This window comes from Erpetoichthys calabaricus, chromosome 9, assembly GCF_900747795.2.
Source record: "Erpetoichthys calabaricus chromosome 9, fErpCal1.3, whole genome shotgun sequence".
Lineage (NCBI taxonomy): Eukaryota > Metazoa > Chordata > Cladistia > Polypteriformes > Polypteridae > Erpetoichthys > Erpetoichthys calabaricus.
In genome coordinates, this window is record NC_041402.2 from 120,518,084 (window position 1) to 120,544,556 (window position 26,473).

General features: G+C 37.8%; 1 protein-coding gene across 1 annotated transcript in view; it reads left to right on the forward strand.

The window, feature by feature from the left end:
- jph3b (junctophilin 3b) overlaps positions 1-26,473 on the forward strand; it is a 426,338-nt gene that overhangs the window by 362,666 nt on the left and 37,199 nt on the right. Inside the window, exon 4 of the mRNA XM_028810112.2 lies at positions 4,530-5,455. Within this exon, the coding sequence (XP_028665945.1) occupies positions 4,530-5,455 (926 nt within the window). The remainder of the gene's footprint in view (positions 1-4,529; positions 5,456-26,473) is intronic.

A 26,473-nucleotide genomic window follows, 5' to 3' on the forward strand; every position in this document is an offset into this window, starting at 1 on the left:
CTTTAGGGGTAGGACAGGGAAACTCAGAGAGAATGTGCAGACTCCACAAGGAGGACAGGACTACCCACTGCACCACCGCACCATCCTAGAGTATATTTCACCTAAAAATGACTTCCACTTATTACCTGAAGATCTAATAAGGTCCAACTCTTAGCGTTGTCTCAGATTATCTAGTGCTTCACAGTTTTAAAAACACTAGTATATTTTTGAAATTGTATCTAGGTCTTTATTTTTAACTAGTAAGTGTAATTTCTGTATTAAAAAATAAGGGATAGTTAGAAAAGTTGGCCAATTTTTAATTAGTCTTGAACATGAAGTAATTGAAACAATGTATTAATGGCTCGGTTGTGCAAAGAATGCCAATATGTTGTCAAAACAGAAATAGAAAAGTGTGCACATGACAGTAAAATATCAACCTTCAAACGACACTAACACAACTATCAGGTTCATAGTGTATGTTGAACCACTGGATTTCTACTTTATTGGCTGTATTGGGGAATTAATGCTGGATTTCCTTTCCTTGGCTAATAGAGTGGATATTAGATCATTCCTCTCTGATTCCTTTCGTAGTCTCATTGTATGTTATGTGTATTTTCTACCCTTTTTGTACAATTGAAAGTTAGGTAGCACCATGTCGCTGATCTACTTTCTATGAATTTTTTTTCTATTATATATTTTTGCCACAATCTGAATTTTTGTTATCTTATTTTAAACTTAAATGCACCCTACAGTATAAGTGAAATGTTTAATTGATGTCTGAGCATTGTGTGTGTTGTGTGGATTTTCACATAAGCACTGACTATCGTACATTCTTGCTTATCATGGCCACGGACAATGCTAATGGATTGCATTGGTCGAGCATGCGAGTAGAATTTCTCTGTACATGCGACAATACAACACCAACTATGACTACTACTACTACTTTAGAGCTCTGAAAAAACAAAACATTTTTGGTCAGGTTCTACCCTTACAATTATCTGAATGACTGGATTCAGAGTCAATAGCAATTAAAACTAGTGATAAAAACAATCCTGACTGGTTACACTTTCTAAAATAAAGAAGTAAGAATTTATATTATTTACAGATATGGAATCTTCCATGCTGGTGGATAATAATTTAATCAATGCAGTTATGGTTGGTTCATGCCAAGATTTACCTAATGTGATGAACAATAACCACATTCAGCTACTCTACCAAAGGCTTTTTGCGTTCCAAGGTAACAAGACCTCAAGAAGCTGCCAATACACACTGTATATTATATTAGACATATCTAAGAATTAAGAGTAATTATGTGCTCTTAAAATGGGATGATTTTGTAAAATAATTAAGTGAAGCACTTTTTCTATTCTGTTTGCGACATTTCCTCTAGAATCTACATTCTAAAAGTAGATCTAGCAGTTGACAAAGACTTTTTCCTCTTTGGTTTCAGTCAACCTAAATAACATTAACAAAGCTAATTTAATGATTTTCTTCAATATGATTAATTTGGGTAGCTAAATGGCCTGTAGCTTTTTTCTCTCTGTAGAGATTTAACAGCATCCAAATTTTCAGTGAATGTTAAAAGTTTATCTGGTTCATTTATACTAATGCATAGAATTGTAGTATTTCTGTTCTAATCACCCATTTTTAATAATTTCTCCTTACTAATTTGGAGTCTCCTTTGCTACATTCATCTGTGATTACAGGGACACATCAATGCACTGAATGACAAATTCCCTGATGGCTCATGACTATGTACAGTTCTGAATCTTCTCACCAATTTATTTTTAATTCTTTCCTCCTCTTTTTATTACATGCAGCTTTAGTCTGCTTTAAAAGTATTAGGGAAATGAATACACTGAGTATTAACTTAATACTTCTTTTTACTTTTCTTTCTCCATTAAGGGAATTCACTCCATAACTCTACACCTTACTTTGCAAGTCTTCTTCAAAACCTGTTTCTCTACTGTTAAACTAGTCACATAATCTTCTTCTAAACTTTTTTCTCTTTGTCTTTGAATGTCATAGTTTGGAATATTTATTCATTTTCCAGGACCCACAGTAATCAACACAGTTTCAACCGTGTAAGCAACATTCAATGATCCTTTCATGTAGCTTTGCTTTGTCTGCTGCATCCATTTGGTGCGATAGATAGATAGATAGATAGATAGATAGATAGATAGATAGATAGATAGATAGATAGATAGATAGATAGATAGATAGATAGATAGATAGATAGATAGATAGATAGATAGATAGATAGATAGATAGATATTACTACATGTAGCATATTCTAAAAAGTTAATAAAAGAATTTGTTTTTTTGAAGACATAGTTCTGATGGAGAGGGGTGAATGGAGATGTGTATAATTAAGTATACAAATACTCGTGATTTCGTAAAATTTCTGTAAATGCTGCACTTCTTATTCTTTCTTATTTAATTTTCTCAACTTGGCCTGGTTTCATGGATCTGGAGTGAGTATGTTGATTCCTCACTGTTCTTGCTGGCTGCCTCATTATGGAGATGTGATCTTGGGTTTTATATTTTTCTTGCTGTTTACTCAGTGATTATTTATTTAATTAATTTCTTATTATGGAATTAAAAAAAAACTGATCACAACTATAGCTGCTCATTCTTATGATAGTTAATTGATCTGGCAACATTGCTTTACAGTATACACAAACACAGAAGCTCTTCAAGCTTTTTTCAGTCTCACTTTAATTTAGGTATCCCTTATAGCTGTTAAATGTCTATAAACCTTATGAAAGTTTACTAATAAAATTACTCACAATTATTTAAAATTACTATTATAAATCATGAAACTCTTGAAGTATGCTACTGTTATTTTTTATATCATGTTAAAACAGCTCACAGTACACTTTATAACATGCAGACTGTCAATAGTCTGTCATAATGGACACTAAAGTGTTACCCTTTTTTCAGTGGATGATTCCATGATTTTTCATTAATTTTGAAAACAGACCATTGTAATTTCAGTCTTGATGCAAATGTATACCTGCCGCTCCAGAGTCACCCTTTGGAGTGAGGGATGCGTATGCACATGTACAAACGGTATGTGGCTGGTGAAACAACTAAGCTCTGTTAATATTCAGCTTTTTACTTCATTACAAACAAATTAAAAGTACCATCTTACAATGTTCAAAATGTTCCTTTACTTGTGAAGCTGTTAAGTAATTGTTTCCAGTAAGAAGTCATTTCATAACTGATGGTCGAATTGTGTAACAATTTTTTTCTTAATATTCACATCTGAAAAACTTACAATTGGTGCTTTACAATGCTGGTTTGCATAGAGCAAGGTTTAATGGGTAGCTGCACTGTAAGTTAAGAGGAAGCTGGTTTTCTTTACTTGCTTAACATCAGAGGTGGGTAGTAACAAGTTACATTTACTCCATTACATTTACTTGAGTAACTTTTTTAAAAAATTGTACTTCTAAGAGTAGTTTTACTGCAGTATACTTTTTACTTTTACTTGAGTACATTTGTGAAGAAGAAACGCTACTCTTACTCCGCTACATTGGGGAACACTCGACTCGTTACTTTTTTCCATTTACACATTAGATACGCTACATTTTTGCCAGAGAGAATTCGCCAGTGGATCTACTGCATGACTGTTTCACCAATCACACGTAGCCATGCAGTCACATGAACACACACAAACTTCCTGCGTCTGCAGCCTGTGAGAGATTTTTTAGTCATGCAGGGCTCCTGTTTACTGCTAAACGGTCACAGCTTCACTGCAAGAACCTTGAGAGCCAACTCCTGCTGAAGCTTAACCATCACTTCACTGTGTGAAGAACAAGCACATTTTAACCAAACATGCACAGACACAGGCAGTCATGGTAAAGTGAGACTTATTGTATGTGCACAAGCTGCCTTGCTCTAATGTTATTTTCTATCAGCTGTACTATTTGGAGGGCAAGTGAATATGCAGTTTTATACTGTCAGTGTACAGTGTATCTTGTCACTGTAAGTAGTATGCACTGTTCAAACATACATGTTACCTACTGTAGGTATTGGCTTAAAAAGCTTTGTTGTGAAAAACTGAGATTTGGAACTTTGTGTTAGTTGTGCATTTTTATTTTTTACAGATTTTATTTATTTTTACTCATTTTTTATTTTATTATTTGGAAATAGCAGAATTTGCACATTTTTTTATATTTTGTCTGTCTTATTACAACATTTCTAAAAAATAAATCATTTATTATGATCAAACAGTTACTCAGTACTTGAGTAGTCTTTGCACCAAATACTTTTTTACTCTTTCTTGAGTAATTTTTTGGATGACTACTTTTTACTTCTACTTGAGTAATATTATTTTGAAGTAATGCTACTCTTACTTGAGTACAATTTTTGGCTATTCTACCCACCTCTGCTTAACATATTTCAAGTTTCAAAGACATTTGTTTTTTATTGTCAAATAATTGTCCTGTTTCTTTGCTTTAAAAAGCAGTTTAGAAAAATTGTTTTTTATCTGTACATATTTATTATTTATTTTTTAATTTAAACAATATTCTGCTTTGCTTTCTCAGGGTTGGAGTGCCAAAGGCCAAAGCACCAGAATTCAAGTGAGAATGATATTGAAGTCATCTCCACCGGAATGCCTGACAGCCCTGAGCTGTACATGAAGGGGACGACCCCTCCAGATCTCACTCCTGACCAGAGCCCAATGCCCAGTAGGCATTCTTCTCCACCCTCCAGCCCATTGAAGTCCTTACATCACACCAAGAATGCCAGGTTCTTGCGGCAAGCTGCAGTGGATGATGAACGGGGGGCTGGGGAAATTCAGGTGCTCCTTGAAGGAAGGAGTGCTGGAGCAGGAGGGGAACATTTAAGACCCAATAGTTGGAGTGAGGAGAAGCGGCCGGCACCAGGCAATACCACCAGCAGAGGGGGAAGCCGAGGAAGCAGTCGTTCCAATACACCATCAGTAAAAGAGGACACAAGAACCCGGAGCAGCAATGGTCACAAACACGTATCCACCAATCATAAGCCTCGGGAGCGATGGGCAGACTGCCCAACCACGGTTTCGTGGACTTCCCATCGCACCCATTGTGAAACATTGGCCAGCTCTCGTCTTCTTGAGCAAGATGAGGAAAAACTGAGCAACTATGAAATGGAGATGAAGCCACTTAAAAGAATGGATTCTTATATGCAAGAAACACACTCTCAAAAACATTATGGCAATCGCAATTCGCCAGTCCCTACAGAGGATTACCATTCTGAAAACAGGGCCTTTGGGGTTCAAAGACTGAGACCCAAGTCCCAGAACAAAGAGAATTTCAGACCTGCCTGTGTTTCTGAGCCCACAGTTCAAAAGCTTGACAGCTTGAGACTGGGGGATAAGATTGATTCTCGGCCTCTGAGGAGGGATTTGACCCTCTCTCCACCCCAGAAATCTTTACCCATTGCACTAGAGCACGATGAGGAAAATTTAATTGAAATGAAATCCAGTTCAGTAAGTATTTTCTTTTCATACAACACTGACGCATGAGAAAAGAGTACAATGCCCTTCAAGTAAGATGTATGGTTTATTTGAGATATGGCTTATCTGATTTGCGCTTCAGAATGCAATATTTCGTTTATTTCCTTTGTTTGGGGATGACTTGTTTGTTCTTTCTATGGCTATCAGGTTGTCTTATGAAACCATATAATGTAAAGCTGTATCATCCTTCGAAAGCAAAATGGAAGTCACATCATTTTAACTTTAATTTTTAATTGTTTGCAAGAGGATGGAGATCAAGCATGCCAATTATCTTTAAACTGTGAAGTCATTGACACTGAAAGAGTAGATCTCATCAGGCTAGTGTGAGTCATTGTCATCTGTGTAGTCTCTTATTTATTGCTGCTTATCTAGGTTAATATTTGTCATTTTAACTTAACAATTGTTCAAGATTCTACAGGCAAGTGAACATCATATTGAGTTTGCAGAATGGTTTCTTCTCAGGTAGAGATCTAGTAAATCTAGTAGCTTACCTGTACAAATTTTATGGTAAAATCCTGTGGCCTCACTATTGTGTAATCACAGAAAGGTACGGTACTTACAGTGCAATACAGATACTTACACAAATTTGACATAAAACATCCTGCCAAGGCATGAAATTTGTATTGTTCATCCAAATTGTGCAGTGGCATATTTATTTGTGAATTGGTATATTTAGTACCTAGAATATCCTCTATAGATATATATTGGCGTCATCTGCTTACAATTGAATTTTTCTTTTTTGTAACTTCGGAATTATAAAAACGAATTGCTTTTTTTTCTAAACTATTTTTATTTCTAGTCTGTCAATGGGAAACAAAATTGCTAAATAATTTCCTTTTTTGCACATCGTATGAATATATCAGTGCTAAGCAAGTCTTTACTCTTTTTTAATATTGTAGTAACGCACCATTACAATATTTAGCAATGACAGTTTTCAGGCACAGAGCTGCCAGATTGTAAATGTATAATATTGTGCAAAGCTTATCCCTGCCCTTGCTATTATTTTTGTGTAAATCAGCTGAAACAACTTTTTATTTAGATAGGAAAGTATACCTAGATGGTAGCCTAGAGATTTCTTTGCAAAAAGGTTAAGTGCTGGATTGGGGATTACAAGAAAAGCTCCTTCCTTCTTGCTAATTAATGACCCTGGATGTACAGCAGAAGAACAATTTCACAGAACTATTATGGAAAAATGGCTGCAGTATTAAAATGAAGAAGTAAATTCAGCACCAATGTTTACCAATGTAAATATTGGCAAAAGGTAGTTATTGTAACCATATAGGGTTGAGGCCAGAAATATTGGCACTGCTGCAATTTTTTTAGATAATGTATCAATTCCTCCACAAAATATATGACTTTACTGAATGATTGGTGTTAATATATGTATTTTATTTATTTGCATTGCAAGAACACAAAAAAATCTAGGAAAAAAGTCAAATCTAATCTTATTTCACACACAGAACCCCAAATTGATTGCCCCAATTGACTTTATTTTTGGTGGCGCAACCTTTGGATAGAACAACTGCAGTCCTGTAGCAATGTGCTTTCTGCAACTCTCCAGCAGAATTTGTGACCACTGTTCTTTTGTAAAGTCTCCTAGATTTGATGGGTGCCTTCTCCCAACAGCTCTTTTCATATCTCCCAACAAGTGTTCAATGGGATTTAGAGCAGAAACTTCAAAACAGTCAAACATTCATTTTGAAAACCATTTCTAAATACTTTTTGAAGTGTGCTTTGGATTATTGTCAAGTTTAAAGTTCCATGACCTTCAACAGAGACCAAACTTTAAAACACTGAGTCCTACACTGTGCTCTGAAATTCCTTAGTAATTTTCAGATTTCATGATACCATGCATAGTTTGAAAGCTTCCATTACTAAAGGCAGCAAGCAAGCCCAATACATCAGTGATCCACCTCCATGTTTGACAGTAGAGATTCTGTTCTTTTCTTTTACTGTAAACATAAACATGATGTGCTTGTCTCATCTGTCCAGAGTACATTCTCCCAGCAGGATTTTAGGATGTTGAAGTGTGTTGTGGCAAACTCCAGTATGTCTTTTTTATGCCTCTGTGTCGGAAATGGGTCCTCCATCATGTCCAACCGTAGAGCCTTTTTTCATTGAGATGGCAACTGATAGTGCAAGTTGACTCTCTTGTAAAAGGTGTCTGAAGGTCGGCTTGGATCATTTTTGTAGTTAATTGAGGTTATTTCTTCACCGTTTGTGCAATCCTTCACTGCAATCTTATTCAAATGAATACATTAGGAAAAGGGTAAAACCCTGACTTAAACACATGATCAATTTCACATTTTTTTTAAGCAATCATCAAAATTCAAGTAAGATTCATGCTTACAAAATCGCTTAACTCTGAAGACTTATGTCTCTCTTTTAAATAGGTTACTGCAGTATTGTGTTGTTATGTTTATTCTGTACACTAAACTGAGCAACATCATTTAACTTGCTGATGTAATAAAAAATATGTAGGAATAATTATACTCATAGGGTAGCACAATATTTAAAACTATTGCTACACAGCTCCAGGGAAATGTGTATGAATCCCAGCTCAGTCATTGCCAGGAAGAGGTTTTGAGTTTTATTCCATATCTATTTGTTTTTTTTAGGTACACCAGATTGCATCTACAGTACATCTCACTGATGTTCAAGTTAGATTGACTATTGTCTCTACGCTGCCTCTGCATGAGTGAGTGTGAGTTATTTGTAAGTGAGGTGGGTCCCTGTAGTAGGATAGTGTTGGTTCCTACCTTGTGCATAACGTTGCTGGGATACACTCAGAATGTATTTTTGTCAGTCCCGGATATTAACACCAGTTCATCACAGGACCAATAAGAATATGAACACTGTAATATTTAATCTTGACTTACTGTAGTTAGGATCCATTACCATTAGAAAAGTTGAAATAAATTTGATCCCTGTGAGAGCAGTGAACTTACAGCAAGTCTTTTTTTTCTGTTCATTCTTTTTCATTTCTAATGTGATGATTTTTTGTGTTTGTGCTAAGGATTTGTATGTAGACATCATAACAGTTAAGCTAGGGTGTACATCAGAAGTGGCAAAAAGGCAGGAGATTTTGCTTTACATGGCTACAAATAGCTGTGATATTCCCTTCAGATTTTAGTGAATTGGTGGCAGTACTGATTATCCCACTGAACATATGAATTTTTCTTGGCATCCAGAATAAATCATTTTCTATAGATATATCTTGCTTATGTTTCGTTTAAAAAGAATTGAAAGAACTTGTCCTAGTTTGTGTTATTATTGTTATTCTTAGGTTTTTTTCATTCACTATTAGTTATTCAGTTTGCATGTTGCCCCCGTGTGCTTCTTATATTTTACTTGGAAATGTGTATCTGTGGCCTACCATTCAACTCATAATCCCACACTCTGGATTCTCGTGGCCTATAAATACTTTACACAAAAGACAAACTTTGTCTGCCCTCAAAAAACAAAGAAGTACACAAATTCTGTGAGTTGTTTGCTAAGCATGGTAAACTCATCATAGCTTGTCGAATTTGGGCATTTATGAATATTCAAAGGAAAAGGGTGGAGGAGTACGCTTGGTCAGTTTTATCCCCTAGAGTGTGAAGGAATGCCCAGAGAGTATGTGGATAACTAATAAAATCAACTTTAACAATATTTGGAAATAAACTACATTTTTGAAGGCTTAATATTAAGTGTAAACATATATAAACGTGTAATTTGACGTGTTCCAAGATTCAGCACATTAGATGGTAAATTTGTTAATCCATAGAATTTACCATGCAACATAATACTTCATAAATGTACTCTGACTGTGGATTCACTGTGTCCTATTTGAGAGCCACACATAGAATCATTCCTACATGAAATTTTCTTTAACTCTCCAAAACTGAGCCAGGGTCATGCTTTATAGGTGTGAGCTTCAGGTTTATCGAAACTTGTCTAAATACATTTATGACTAGTGATGAGTGAATCTGAGTGTTTCGCTTCTCAAAACTTTGGCACACAAAGGAAAGTGTTCATTTCCATTTTGGAAGCGTCTTAATGCATCAGTTCTACATGTTTTATTTGAATAAAGATCTCTAGTGAAAAAACAAATCACCAGACTAATTTCCTGCCATGTGTAGACGATTTCTTGTGCCATCAGATGTGTGTTTTGTTTGTACTGGTAAGAAAATGCCCACTTTGCCAATTATGATGGTGATTGCACCCCTAAAGATGCATCAAAGAAATAACTAGAATTGATTTTACTGATGATCAGGAGATTATCTGCATTACACAGCTGAGGACAAAAACATGGGTAAACATAGGGAGCACAATTCTTTGATTTCTACTCTCACAAATATTTAAAAACCACCGAAAACTCTTCTTCAGTGAGTTTTGTGTTTTGCAATTGTGCAATCACTAGTGAAATAAGTTACAGTTTTGTGAAACTGCATTCAAATTAAAACTTGGCTGTTTCACTCATCATTGTTTATTACATAATGAATGCATATCACTAATATCATGTAGAAAATTTACTTTTCTGAATTATCTCTCTATTATAAAAAAAATCTTGGAAAGCTTGGAAGGAGATGAGACATGTTTTTTTTTCTCGGAGACACTTTAACATCCCACGAGACAAGGCAGTGAGACAAAAGGACAGCTGCTGTACAGGCTTTTAAATGTTCAAAGCGCTCTGTGACATGCAGATCACGCAGCACGGCAGCAGCAGCAAGCCAACAGGTATCACCATTTAAGAGGGGGTTTCGGAGGAGCAACTGCATCTCCTTAGCGTGCATTCAGCCCCAATCTTCACAACGCGAGCGGCATAGACGCAAAGTAGTTGCCGCATATCGCACCCTGTTGGGGGGGGGGGGGATTTAGGGGGTTGGCAAATGAAGCGAGCAGGGGGCAAAGCCCCCGTAGTTCTTCTATAATAATGGAACTGAACGGTTCGATCCAAAAATCCAAGTAATCAATCCATCCATGTCATGAACCCACATGCAAAGCCCACATAGGGAAAAGCCAGGTTGTGAACTGAACCTTGGTACCTGGAGCTTTGAGGCAGCTGTACCAATCTCTGTGCTCACCAACCACTATGTAAATCAAATCGAATTTTTTATGCATCCATTTCTTGAGCTCACTTTATCCATTCCTGGATTGTATGGATATACAGCCTTTCTAAAAGACAAAGCAAGAACCAGCTGCAGACCCAAAGGTAGTTCATTCCACTTGGAAAAAATTAAACCTGTATCCAGATCATGACAGAAGCGTTATGTGACCATATCTGTCATATTTCTGTTGTTACAGGATGTGGTGTTATAAATGGGGTGAGTGTCACTGTATTCGTTATGCCTTGGTGGATGAAACTAAATCTCAGTATCCATAGCATAATTATTGTACTTTCCATGTAGGGCCTAGTGTTAAGTGTGTTCCTGGTACTTTTGACTTTTGCTTTGACTTTGACTAACATTTTTCCCTTTGGTTTTTGGTTTCCTGATTTATTTCTTGATTACTCAATTTTGACCTTTGTCTTCCCTGGCCATGTCTTTTTGCCTAAACATACAATCTCCTGGTGTTTTGTTTCCTCACAAAAATCCTCAGACATATTTTGTGTCTCATAACAAGTGCTTGATAACAAGCCATCACGTCATAGCAATGGACAGTGAAAATGCCAGTGTCCACTAAAAACAAAATGTCATTTTGGTAAATTCAAAACACATCTATTAAATTAAACAAAAGCAAAAAAATGAATGTGAAACTAAATTCCATACAATTCAGAACCCAATTAAAGAATAAAGGTTTCAAAAGAAAAATATATTAAGTGTGGTAAAAAAAAAAAACCAATATTACTGACATTCATAACATACCGTAACAATATTGAGCACTGAGGTGATTCTTTCCAATAGTCGTGTATACCATATAATTCTGTTTAATATTTTTTTACAGAGCATACATTCTTCTTACTCAGATGATGTTTGTCTGAAGCTTTCAAAAAATGAGACACCAGTCATTCATGAGGTACACACAACAATATTGTGGCCGTTTACTGTAGTGGTGCTGATTAATCTAACAGCATGGAGACAGCATTGACAGTACACAAACTGCACAAATAAATATTGGATATTGAGATCTAATTCAAGTGCCATGTCCTAGTATGCTGCCCTCATGCTTTATACTCGCACTTCCTCACAGCCACCCATGCTAATAAAAACAAATGAAGTTTCAGGAGGACCGTGTCATTTAAGCTTCATTAAAGTGTTAAATGAAGCAGATTGGCTTATTGCAGACACCTACATTGGTAGCCATGATTAGTTTGTACCAGTGATAGTTTTTTTTTTTTTTTTAACGGTCAAATTTTTATTGATAACTAGAAAAGGAATACAGCCAAAGAATTCCAACAGAAATAACTGATTTTGAGCTATAGAATAACAAACACAACAACACCCCAGACCCCAAAACCGGCAGATCTGAGATTAATATTTAAACAAATACAAAAGGGATAACAGAGTGAGTGAGTAAACTGACATCCATTGGTGATAGGTAATTATTGCTGACACATCTGACTCATCTTGTTAACTGCTAGAATTATGTCATTTTTCCCAAGCAGATCTGAAGATCACACACATTGCAGGGCCATTTACTCTATATCAGTGAAGTTGTGGGATGCTGGAGATCATCATGGAGGCAACTGGCACAAGAGGGGATCTAGCCCTGAATGGCATTCCAGTCTAGTACAAGGCACATCCACACACACCAGGCCAGTCAGCCAAACACCCACGTCTTTGGGATATGAGAGGATAACAGACTGTCTGAAAAAACTCAAACAGACTTAGGGAATGTGCAAACTCCATGTTAGGCCAGGCTTAAAACTGTGAGGAAGTTGTTCTCACCAAGAGAGGAACATTTCTTTACATTTTTAAATGTAAAACTCAATTATAAACTGTTTCACAAAATTCATGCCTCCTGTTACTAGAGAAAATAAGCACTGTTAGAGAGGTGCACTGGAAAAATGTTTCTTCTCAGCTCTGGAAATGTTTTCAAATCCCGGCTCAGTCAATGTAGAGTCTGCATGTTCTCCCCATGTGTGCATTAGTTTGCTTCCATATATTCTGGCCTCCTTACATATTGCACAAATGTGTATGCCATATTACTTTGCAACACTAAACTGAACTGATGTTAGTGAGTGTGGCCTGCATTTGACAGGAGTCCAATCAGGGATTGGTGTCCGGCATGCAAGCAATGCTACTGGAATAGGCTCTGGTCTCCCATCAACATGAAATGGAAAAGTAGGCTAAACATTATGGATGGATAAAGTCATTAGTTGAGCACACAATGAGGCAGCAACTGAAAGTCCTTACAATACAATACAACACAATTTATTTTTGTATAGCCCAAAATCACACATGGAGTGCCACAATGGGCTTTAACAGGCCCTGCCTTTTGACAACCCCCAGCCTTGACTCTCTAAGAAGACAAGGAAAAACTCCCAAAAAAAACCCTTATAGGGAAAAAATTAAATAAACCTTGAGAAAGGCCATTTCAAAGAGAGACCCCTTTCCAGGTAGTTTGAGCGTGCAGTGGGTGTTAAAAAGGGGGGTCAATACAATACAATACACATAACAGAACATAAATAATCCTCAATACAATATAATAGTGCAATAGAAATATTACAAGTACAGCGCAGAATTCAATAGTAGATGATATTACATAATATGATTTGGATTTCTTCAGATTCCTGGAGACCTCAGCCATCAAACTGCCTCCCCCTATTGGCCATTCCACAGCTGAGTCAGCACTGGGCCAGCCAATCCGATGAAAGGACTCCTCTACCTGACAATTTCCATGATCCTCCATCAGGGATGACTTTACCTTAGGCACGCCAATCAACTTGGCAGTAGGGCAGTAACACCAAATGCCACATTTGAGTACTGAGAAAACAAACAGAATAGATGAGGGTTAGTAACAATTAATAACTATCAAATTATTTATGTTTTAGTGCTAATGACTAACAACAGAGATGCAGTCTGTACAGTTAATCAGCAGCTCTAGTCAGGATATGCTAAACTGAAGTAGTGAGTCTTCAGCCGGGATTTGAAAGCTGAGACCGAAGGGGCATCTCTTATAGTAGCAGGCAGACTATTCCACAGTTTAGGGGCCCTGCAACTAAAAGCTCGACCTCCCACTGTTATTTTACTGATCCTTGGAATCATAAGCAGACTGGTAAGCCGGACCTTGGCCATTTAAGGGTTTATATGTTAAAGGGATGATATTGAAATCTGCCCTAAACTTAACTGGGAGACAGTGTAAGGATTTAAGAACTGGAGTTATGTGTTCGTTTTTTCTTGTTCTTTTAATAATTCTTGCAGCTGCATTTTGGATTAACTGGAAGCTGTATATCCAGTGAACATCGAATTGCAGCAGTCAATCCTACTAGAAATAAATGCATGAATTAAGTTCTCAGAATCTCACTTATTTAGAAAACGCTTTAATTTCCTAACATTTTTAAGGTAGAAGAAATGTGACTTAGATAACTTTGTAATGTGTGCTTTAAACGACATGCAAGAGTTAAAGATAACTCCTTCTTATGAGATATAGGGATCATTTAAATTATTTGCTTAATGAAGATCTCAAGACCAGATATCGGAAAGTGATAAGAGTTTATAGGAGACTTTATACCTTCTGGACTGGTTTGGATTTAGAGGATAAGAAACAGCAAGGTGTAAAGGTGAGAAAATTCCCACCTGTTCTAGCATAGACATTAACTGGTGGTAAAAGAAGAAGGTGGAAATAGGAACAGCAAAACTGAACTGCAAGGATTAGAAGAACTTATGACCTGAATCCTTGAAAGTGTTTCCTAATATGTCAATGCCCTTTCTAGAGCAGCTAGGGGAAAAACAATTGGTTTGCCTACTTATAGTTAATGCCAGGTTGTTAAAGAAAGGAGCATGGAGCTATACTGTAGCATTCCTAATAATTTCCCAACATGACACCATTTCCAAATGGCATAGGAAATAAGAAGGCCTTGATTGGGGAGGAAAACCTTAATATGTTGCATTTCATATGTTGCCAAGAAGAGGACTCAAAGGAGAGTTGATCCAGTGCCAAATTGGATCGAGGGCATTGATCCAATAATACAATTCAAAGTCAGGAAGGGAGACATCCCCATACAACTTATTGTGGAGCAATAACTCAAAAAATTCAATTACTGTATAGATTATATTTCAGACTAGAATTAGGAAAGGGGGAATAGAGGGAGGATATAACATAAAAATAATAAGAGGGAATATATTTGTCTTAGTGAATGAAATTGTGGGGATGGAGTCTTTAATGCCCTTCAAAATATAGTGGTTGGTTGAGGTTGTAAGATCATATAGAAAAAGAGACATCCACATTCAGGTACAGTACCTGAAAGCCCCTGTCAAAGGTATGGAAAGAGGAAGAAAAGACAAGCAACATAATTGATTTACAGTGGGGGGAGGAGGGAAGACTTATTCCAGATGATTTCATAGCTAGACAAGGCTTCATAAGTATCAAATAGATTTAGTACATGGGTAGGTAAGGTTGGAATTTCTCTAGTATAACATCATCAGTGTATAAAGAAATCTGAGATATGAGAAGCTCAGGTGAAAGATTGTGGAAAGGGGCAGCCTTTTCTGTCTCTCTTGAAAATAGAAAGGGTGGAAATTGAATTAGTAAACAATAAAATAAATCAAAAAACAATAAGTAAAAGGTTTTAGTTATGTGAATGAGACTTTCCCCAAGGCCCATTGTACTTGGGACCTGCCAGAGGAAGCACCAATTAATTCCATCATCTAAAGAAAGTAGTGCAGATGGAAGCAAAAGAGATCATGCCACATGGATGACATGGAGAAGGCGGCATATATTATCAGCCACACATTAGGATTTAATAAAGCCTGTTTGGTTGGGGTGAATTAATTCATGCACCACTGACTGCACCCATTGAGCTAATACTTTAAATAACAGCTTGATGTTGTGGTTTATTAATAAAATTGGCTGATAATTTACACATATAATCAGGTTCTTACCTTGTTTGGGCAAAAGAGAAACCATGGCTATATTAATAGATGGGTTAAAATGAGAAGTTGAGATGGAAGAGCGGGGCAGGCAGCTGCATCAAAAAGTAGAAAGCATTTCAAGAAGTAACCCATCAGGACTTGGAGATCTCTTAGAGCTCATTGAGTACAAAGCCTCCTTCATGTCAAGTAATGCTACCAGTCTGTCAAGGGGGGAAAAGTCTTCGTCCCCAGTGAGAACCCAGAGAGGAAGATCTCCAGGAAAGAGGTGATGACTAGAGGATGACTAGACATGGAGGGAGGAATCTGACATATAAAAATTTTAAAAATGTATTAATTTCACAAGGGTTATTTGTAAAGTGTCTCGTCATGGTTTTGGTAGTCACAATTGAAGTGAAAGTGTCACATTTCCTCAGTCCAAAGGCCTAAAATGTACTTTGTTTAGAATAGGAAATTAGGAGGTGCAATGGACCATAAACTAGAATTCTAACTGTGTGAATAATGTGATTGAATACTTCTGAGTTCAATCCATGTCAGTGAGCACTCCTTTGCCAAGAAGACCCTTCTTGATTTACAGTATGTTGCATTGCAGTACTTCTGTTTCCCTGAACAACTGAAGTTTGCCCTGCATCTTCCATTTATTTTTAAGTTTAGAACAAAGTGTGCGAATCCATGCATTCAAAGAGGGTCCTGTATGAAATTTGTTTAGCACAACAAAACCAGCACACTTTTAATGTGACAGGAGCATAAGATTAATGTTAACTACATACTGAGAAATAACACAGAAAGTAAGAAACACAATCTGTTATACATTCATCAGTCGCATTGAAAATACAAATCAGCTATCCTGATCCTAACTAATGCTGTTAATCATGCCCTACAATGTACACAATATTTTATTTTGTTTACAATACACAACAGGCAAATCCTTCCGTGACCAGCTCTTCATGATCCTCTCTTCTGCATATGAAACCTTAAAGTTCCTGACTGCTTAAGTAGGAGGTGAAGTGCATCAGAAATAATAAAGGGGAATTAAAAGATACAGACAATGAAACAGTGAACCCTCTAAACTTGCATTTTTCTGAGGTCTTCACAAATGAGTAAGTGGGACTACTAAGGAGGTACTGAAGGATTTGGAAATTGTAGAGGGAGAGGTACTGCTCAGATTAAATAGGCTGAAATCAAACAAATCACCAGGACCAGATAATATTTACCATCCATCCATCCATTGTCTCCCGCTTATCCGAGGTCGGGTCGCGGGGGCAGCAGCTTGAGCAGAGATGCCCAGACTTCCCTCTCCCCAGCCACTTCTTCTAGCTCTTCCGGGAGAATCCCAAGGTGTTCCCAGGCCAGTCGAGAGACATAGTCCCTCCAGCGTGTCTTGGGTCTTCCCCGGGGCCTCCTCCCGGTTAGACGTGCCCGGAACACCTCACCAGGGAGGCGTCCAGGAGGCATCCTGGTCAGATGCCCGAGCCACCTCATCTGACTCCTCTCGATGCAGAGGAGCAGCGGCTCTACTCTGAGCCCCTCCCGGATGACTGAGCTTCTCACCCTATCTTTAATATTTACCCACAAGTTCTTAAGGAAGCTAGCAAGTACATATACTGTATAACCCCTTGACACATATTTTTAGGGAGTCACTGCGCACTGGGGAGATTCCGAAAGACTCAAAAATGGCAAATATTATCCCTTTTTATAAAAAGGGTGATCGGGCAGATCCAAGCAACTATAGGCCAGTAAGCTTAACATACATCACAGGAAAATTAATGGAAGGAATTTTTAGGGATAAGATTGAGAAACACCTGGCAAGGACTTGAGTTTTTCTGAACAATCAGCATGGGTTCAGTAGAGGGAGGTCATGTTTTATTAACATGCTGGAATTCTGTGAGGAAGCAACAAAAGGATATGATCAAAGTGGAGCATATGATATTATTTATCTTGACTTTCAGAAAGCATTTGATAAAGTGCCACATGAGAGGTTGGGCATCAAACTAAAAGAAGTGGGAGTTCAGGGTGATGTTTTCAGGTGGGTGCAGAATTGGCTCAGACACAGGAAGCGAGGGTGGTTGTGCCAGGAACCTTATAAGAATTGTCTGATGTTAGGAGAGGTGTTTCACAGGGGTCAGTACTGAGGCTAATGCTATTTTTAATATAAATGATTTAGAGAGGAATATAAGTAACAAGCTGGTTAAGTTTGCAGATGACCTCAATCATAGGTGAATTGGCAGATAATTTGGGATCTGTTAAATCATTAAAGAAGGACTTGGATAGTATACAGGCTTTGTCAGATTTGTGGCAGGTGAAATTTAATGTCAGAAAATGTAAATTATTATATATAGGAAGTAAAAATGTTAGGTTTGAATATACAATGGGAGATCTGAAAATTGAAAGTATACCTTATTAGAAGGATTTAGGAGTCATAGTGGACTCTTAAATTATTGACTTCCTGGCAGTGTTCAGAAGCCATTAAGAAGGCTAACAGAATGTTAGGTTATATAACACGATGTGTGGAGTACAAGTCCAAGGAGGTTATGCTCAAGCTTTATAATGCACTGGTGAGGCCTCATCGGGAGTACTGTGTGCAGTTTTGGTCTCCAGGCTATAAAAAGGACATAGCAGCACTAGAAAAGGTCCAGAGAAGAGCGACTAGGCTGATTCCAGGGCTAAAGGGGATGAATTATGAAGAAAGATTAAAAGAGCTGATCCTTTTCAGTTTAAGCAAAAGAAGATTAAGAGGTGACATGATTGAAGTGTTTAATATTATGAAGGGAATTAGTACAATGGATCAAGACTGTTATTTTAAAATGAGTTCATCAAGAACAAGCAGACACAGTTGGAAACTTGTTAAGGGTAATTTCACACAAACATTAGGAAGTTTTTCTTTACACAGAGAACCATAGACACTTGTAGTAAGCTACCAAGTAGTGTGGTAAACAGTAAAACTTTAGTGACTTTCAAAACTCAACTTGATGTTTTTTAGAAGAATTAAGTGGAGAGGACAGGCGAGTTTTGTTGGGCTGAATGGCCTGTTCTCGTCTAGAGTGTTCTAATCTATATATATAATTCACTAAGCAGCCAACAGGGCACGCAAGACAACCATGGGATACGCATGATATAGCCACGCCTGCCAACTCACAGAGACCCGCCCACCAACTCTAACACTATGGGATATGACGACAACTCACAGAGCCCCGCCCACCAACAATTCACTAAGCAGCCGACCATGGCATAAGCACGACAGAGCCACACCCAACAACTCACAGAGCCCCACCCACCAACAATTTGAGCAAGAGCGAAAGAATTTGCCAAGAATGTTTTAATTAATCAAGAACGAAAGTCGGAGGTTCGAAGACGATCACGTACCGTCGTAGTTCTGACCATAAACGATGCCGAATGGTAATCCGGCGGCGTTATTCCCATGACCCGCTGGGTAACCAAAGTCTTTGGGTTCCAGGGGGAGTATGGTTGCAAAGCTGAAACTTAAAGGAATTGACGGAAGGGCACCACCAGGTGTGGAGCCTTTCGCTTAATTTGACTCAACACGGGAAACTTCACCCGGCCTGGACACGGAGAGGATTGACAGATTGATAGCTCTTTCTCGATTCTGTGGGTGGTGGTGCATGACCGTTCTTAGTTGGTGGAGCGATTTGTCTGGTTAATTTCCGATAACGAACGAGACTCCCTCCTGCTAAATAGTTACGCAACAAAAGAGCGGTCGGTGTCCAACTTCTTAGAGTGACAGGTGGCTTTCAGCCACGTGAGATTGAGCAATAACAGGTCTGTGATGCCCTTAGATGTCTGGTGCTGCACGCGCGCTACACTGAATGGATCAATGTGTGTCTTCCCGGCACCGAGAGGCGTGGCTAAGCCGTTGAACCCCATTCGTGATGGAGACTGGGGCATGCAATTGTTCCCCACGAACGAGGAATTCCCAGTAAGTGCGGGTCATATGCTCGCACTGATTAAGTTCCTGCCCTTTGTACACACCCCCCGTCGCTACTACCATGGTCGGGTGACTTGGTGGATTATATATAGAAAAGCAGCCAGAACCACAAAGAACAATGATAAGTCAACGTGGCTCAGAGGTGCATGTGGAATGTAGCAGAGACGAAAGCGAGTGAGTCGGCGTTTGGAAAATAAACAGTCAACATGACTCACAGGTGCATGTGGACTGTACACAGACGAAAGCGACTCAGGTGAGAAGTTGGGGGCAGGCACATGAGCAGGCAGTGCGTACTGAACGATGACTAAGAAATCAGCAGACTAGAATGGTGGGGGGGCCAGGGCGGAGGGGGCAGAATGGGCGTCCTTCTCCTCTCCCTCCGTTCCGCCCTCCACGCCCGAGCACCATCCAGCCCCGTCCCTCGCTCTGGGAGGTGGAGGCGCGACGGCGGTCCTCCAGTTTTGACTCACGGACAATTGTATGTTGCCCTCTCCAGAGTTCCATCTTTTCATTCACCTACAATCGTATCCTCAAACCCACCCCATTTGGACAACTGTGTCTTTCAGGAAGTGTTCACCCATCAATACATAATTATGCGGCGTTGGCTAGTGTTCTAATAATTGTGGTTAAACTTGTTGGACAATGCTCTCTAGAACTTTGCTTTTTTGAGAGTTTGCTGTCAGTCACATGGCTGACTCCACTACATCAGCATGTAATCAAATGCTACAAACTATATTAATTACACATTCAACGCTAGAATAGAGCATCACTAAGGCAGGCAAATAATGTACATACAGAATAAGCAGTATAAACACCATGGTGAGTGCATGAAGAGCAAACACAGAGCAAGGCAGAGAGAGACATAAATGACAACACACCATGTGGTGCTCCTTGTTCAGTATAACTTACTTAGGATTACCTGTGCCTATGTCATCCATCATGAACAAACCGGGCACTTGTGACTTAGTCTGAGTCTGCACAATACCTTCTTTGTGGGTAATAGTAAAGCAAGCCCTGTTCCTACCATTTGTTAGCTGCATTCTGTCACCATCAATGTGGGGGTCTTCTATCGGAATATGCCAATTTGGGAAAGAAACATGCTGTAATTATGGTCTCTAGAAAGGTGCCTATCAAACAGTCCAAAAAATATATGTGTATTATTATTTTTAGTTATGGTTTAAAAAATCATTAAGGGAAGGTCCCATCAATCTAGTAGGCTCCCCTGAGGTCCGTCCACAATAATGGGTCTGTTTACACATGACCTTATTACATTGTGAATTTTTTTAACAGTTTGTGGAATATGAAGTCTTGCAATTTAATTCTGCTACATATTGCTGTTTATTATTCCTAAAGTTGAGTCCATTATCACTATGAGCAAAAATGTATCAGTCCATTACACCTAATAAAAAACTGCTTATGATACTATTTCCATCTCGTATGCCCTAGACCAACATACTGTATATAGTCATTATCTATCTGTTTCATTCATTTAACTGAAAAAAAACAGCTTCAGTTTTCAATCATATGGCACATCTGAGTGGAAAGTACATCTGATGTCAGGTTCAGCACAAGCTTAAAGGAAGACAAACCCCTTTTACTCACATGAAGCTAAGTTTCTTATAGTTTAGTCAAATCTTTCTTCGAAATTTCTCAGTTGTCCACCCTGTGGAATATATCGGTTTTCTGCAAATGTTGGGAACAAGTGTAATTGAAAGAAACAATAGAGAAATATGGAAAAAAAACCTCATAAACTCAAGCTTCCATTCTTCATCCAGTCATTTAATAATGAAGCAAGAAGGGCAGCAGATAAAAGATTCATCAATGTTTACTGAAATTTTGTTCCATGTGGTGTTTTCTGAAGGAGAATTTGATTTCTACATTTTATTCCCAAAAGATTGACAATTAAAGACCAATGTATGCCACTTAGAATTATAACTGGCACCAAAGGACCAGATTTCGATATTCTAAAAACATTCAATTATCTCCAACATTAGCAAAACAAAACAAAAAATAAATGAATAAATAAAATATTCATTTGCCACACCAGATTCCTTTTTTGCTGCTCCTTATCACTTCTCATAGTATCACCATATTTGTTAACTTCAGCCAAGTGTAGCATCTAACTGAATTTGTGAATATGTGTGCATATGTCCAACCTGAGATAACACAATTGATTATTAAAAAGATTATTAAAAGTATTAACAAGATTATTATTATTATTATTATTAAAAGATATATTGAAGGCAAATGTTGGAATTTCCATTAATTGATTAGTGAAGAGCCCACACTTTTTTAAATGATAACTTTAGACATCTGGTTCTTTTAATAGCAGGTGCTGTTTTTATATTTTTAGAGTTTACTTGATTCCAATTTTACTGAAATTCCTTCTGAAGCAATTCAGTGAAAATATCAGATCTTGTCTGACTATTTTGGAAATTAGTTTTCATCTACTTTGACTGTGCAGTTATTTTGTTTTGGATACATTAGGAAGAATTAGGGCACTGCAGGCATTCTCATTACTGTTATATGTATTACAGTAGAAAGTCAGCAGTTTTCCTGATTCTTGTACATGTACGTGTATACAGTATATACAGTATATTTCATGATCTAAATGTGCCAGTTTTATACTAACTTCGCAAAATGCAATGAATGCATAAAAAAATTATCTCTGAGAAAATCTGTTTATTTGGAAGCCCACACACACCAATTTACTTTTCTCTATTCACTCATTTTCTTAACATGCTTAATCCACTGCATGGTCACAAGGAGATTGAGCCTGTCCTGACAACACAGGATGGAATTCTGGCTCACTGTCACTCCCAGCATGACAAGCATAAGGCATCAGTTAACTCAACAAACATCTTAGAAGGTTGAGAGAAGTCCAGAAAAAAAATAAAAGCAGTCTTGGGAGGGACTTGAAGAACTTCACAGAGCGACAGGGTGGGGAATCAGTTGAGGTCAGCGGAACTATGACGAGGTAGCGCTAGCCAATGTACATTCTGTTGATAAGCACAGCACCCTTTTACACATTTAACATGCACTCATCTTATTAGATGTAACTGCCAATTAAAACAAACATCCTCTTCCTCCAAAAATCCAAACATGTGGATGCAATTCAATATATGTGTATGAAGACATTGTGAAGAAGTATAAGTGGTTTTGGTCGTGGTATGATTGTTGGTGCCAAACATTGTTTCTGAAACGGCTGCAGTTCTGTAATTTCCATGCACCGCAACACATAGACGGTAAAACATTCTTTAAATGACGCCTTACTCCCAGATCTTAAGAACAGTTTTGGCACAGACAAACCATTTAGCCCAACATGGCTCTCAGTCTCCAACATTTACAAATTATCACAAAGTTCAGACTAAAGTCTCCTAACTACTGCTATCAACTACACTAGTTAGTATCTTCTCCCATATATCTATGGTTCTCAGTTTGAAGAAAACATTTCAAATGTTTGTGTGAAATTTATCATAAACCAGCTTCCATTTGTTTCTTGTGGGAAAAATTCAGTGGAGATGGTGATAGATTTCAGGAGGAGTCCACCCCCATTGACCCATATGACACAATGTGGCATACCAGTAGACACAGTGGTCTTTCTATTTCCTTAGCAGTATTACTGCTTAGGATCGTGGGTGGCAGGTATAAATCAGTTCACTCATTAACAAAGCTCATCAGAGGATTTTTTTTTTCTCTGGCAGCTGAAGAAGTTCAGCTTGCTATTGATAATAACAGTATGTTTTTACACTGCCACCACGGAGTCCATGCTCACTTCAGGCTGGTATGCTGCTGCTGCTACCACAGTCAAAGAAAAAATCAGACTGCAGTATATCACTCCAGAATGTACAGGCTACCAGGATTGATGGACGTGCGAGTAAGATCATAGCTGAAAATAACCAACCTAGACATGGACTGTTTAGGACCTTACACCACAAGTTTATATTTTCCCAGCTGCAGTACTTTATATCAGTATTCATGGTTCCTGTTAATTTGTTTATCCACTCATAGTGTCTTAGGGAAATGTATTCTTTTTCTTTCTCTTTCATTATGTGGGTAGCATCAAGTGCACCAAGTCAAATTCCTAGTACATGTAAATTGTATTTAACCAATACATTTCAGTAATGAAGCTTAATTTAAAGTAACTCTGGTATTCACCATAGTAATTCACTTCATAAGTGAAAAGGTGGAATTTTCTCCTACCGGTTATCCTGGTGTCCTGGAATAAGTCCAGTCAGTCTTCTCTGGACTTTCTCTAGTGCTGTAATATCTTAAGAAATGTGTTAGCAACTGAAGGAGTCAGAGTGAGAATCAGAGGACAGCCAAGCAAATATTCTTTCAGAGCCTTTATTTATTAAAGAAATGCTTCTTTTGGAGAGAATGAAATAATGTAAATTTCAATAGTCAAACTTAATATTCCCAAGACATTAATTCACCAGATAAGTAAATAGTTTTAAATGAAATGAAAACCAGATAACAACTGTGTATTTTTTTCGGCAAAAGTAAGAGTCCAGTCCTCCTCCCGCTTGCAGCTATGTCACTAGTCTGTCATACAGAATGACTGCACTAAAGAAATATTATTTTTGCAAAAGCAGCATTTTTGTTCCAGATCTCCTGTGTAATCTATTTTTAATACCTTAAAAATATCTTGGCTTATCTGCACTGGCACAAATTCTTCTAAGAAAGACGTACTGACACCAGGAGTATCCAGCTCTGTTTCTGAAAGGCTGCAGGGTCTGCAAATTTTCATTTCAGCCACATTTATAATCGGAAGGCAGTTTGACACCTTTTTTTTAAACTGATTTGTTCATTTCATAGTTGTGAGGTGCTGATGGGTGTAATAATGGGAAAGGCGCTATATAAATAAAATGTATTATTATTTCATTATTAATAATATTTATCAGCTTTTAAGTTTTTGTGTATTTGTAACCTAGTTACATCATTTCCTTATATAATGTTAATCAGGTAGGACAGCTAAAAACAGTTCATGAAGAACACGTGTTGGCACCACCATATGAGCTGCTCCAAACCAGGATGAACTGTCACATGCACCCAGGTGTCTGTATAATTGAAATCATCTGCTTTACACAGAACTGCAGTGAGATATTTCATGACAAAAGAGACTGCACTTTCTGGAGCTTTGGGCATTCCCAAAGAGAAACAATACAGTTCTGCACAATGGTATTCATCATTATAAAACTCATCTTAGATCATAATAAAAATGTACCGGTGAGTTATTTTTTAAATTCTCAAAATGACAGAAATATTAGTGTTTAGTTGATTTTTCCTTAACTGTGGAACTGAAGCACATAACACAAATTTATGCAATTATTTATCTGACCAATCACTAATAATACTGTGTCCAGTCTGCACAGCTGCAATGACAATGACACACTATGAGAACTTCTCTTTGGTGTTTTTTCTCTGTGATTGCTGTCAGTTTATTTTACCATATGTCATCACTCATGTTATGCCCCAAGTTAACATGAGAGCAAAAGCAACAACCAGTATAAAATACTCAGAATTTGCATGAGAGACCCAATATATACATTTGTGTAAAGTGTCTGCTATAGCTCTACCTTTATTTTCAGTCTGGCAACATCACCTCCCTACACATCCCGTGTCACAAAAAGTTGTATTTAATAACATCTTTGCATCCTTTAAAATCCTAAATTATCAGCACATTCAGTTTAAATTTGTACATTGTTTGCACCTTGTATGCATGTGGCAGCTGATCTGATCTGTCACTTTTGTTCCTTAAATGCTCCTGTCACTTGGATTACCCCTCCAGTCTCAGCTTTTTGGTCTGAAGTCTCTAACTGTCTGCAGTCTGTTCTCTCTGTTAATGTTCCCATTCTGAGTTATACTGTTCCTGGACCTCTCTACTCTTACTCTTACTCTTTTGTCCAGCAGAGGTTATTTTTCTTGGTACAATTGCAACAGTAATAATTCCACCCTCTTACTTCTTCATTTCTGATTGTACATTTTTGGAAATCATCTTTCTTTAATCTAGTCATTGAACTTTCAGCAACACAGATCAACAGATCATCTGGCTTCTATACAGAGAAGTAGCAGACTGGTGGTCAGCATCATGTTCCTAGTTTTATTTCCAAATTCTCCTACTTTCCATCTCCTTTCTCCGCTTTTGGGCTGTCTGTGTCTGTCATGTTTAAATGGCATCAGTACATTTTAGTCATTAAGGGCCAACTTTAACAGGGTGATTTTGAGAGGAATGAGTGGTTGCTGTGGGGGCCCTGTTGTTTCTTGATTTCATTGCTAATATTTGACTAAGATCATGGCTGACTTTCCTCCTATTGAAGTCTAATAAAAAAAATCATAAGAAAAAACATTAACGCACAGTCCCCTCAGAAACCAAGTTCAGCAACTATGTTGGTTGCTGTACAACACTTGGCATCCAATATTGACTGAAAAAGAACTTGTTTCTAGTAGTAGTGCCATCAAGGACATAGAAAATGGTTCAGGTGTGCTTATTTCAGTAATCGAGTAGAAGAGATTAAGAGGCTTTTTTCAGTTGTCAGTTGTTGCATGGGTGAAAAAAACTCTAAAATACTGTGACCGGTTGTCAAATAAATGAGGGCTGCTAACACTGAAGTCAAAAATAAGTCATAACCTAACTGAAACCAAAATTGATAGTTTCAGAACTAAAGTCATTCACCCAGTCTTTTGTTTATTTTTTTCTATGACACTAATTTAATATACAACATGACTTGCACATCCTACACAACATCATAAGCCTCATGAAAAGTGCACCGCTGGCGCAGCAGCCACACAACATCACATTGATCAAACACTGCTTTCTGTGAAAACCAGAAACTCAAAACGGGCATCCCTATAAAATACAAAATGGTATTGTTTTGAATTACAGTCACAAAACATAGCCAAAAGGAAGCAAGGCCTCCTAAAATGACCAGAGAGGCAGGCCCTAACCTAAGCAGTCTTACCAAGGAGATTCACCCCAAATCCAGCTAGCCTCAAAAACTACTAACTGTAGGCTTCTCTCTTACTAAACTCCAA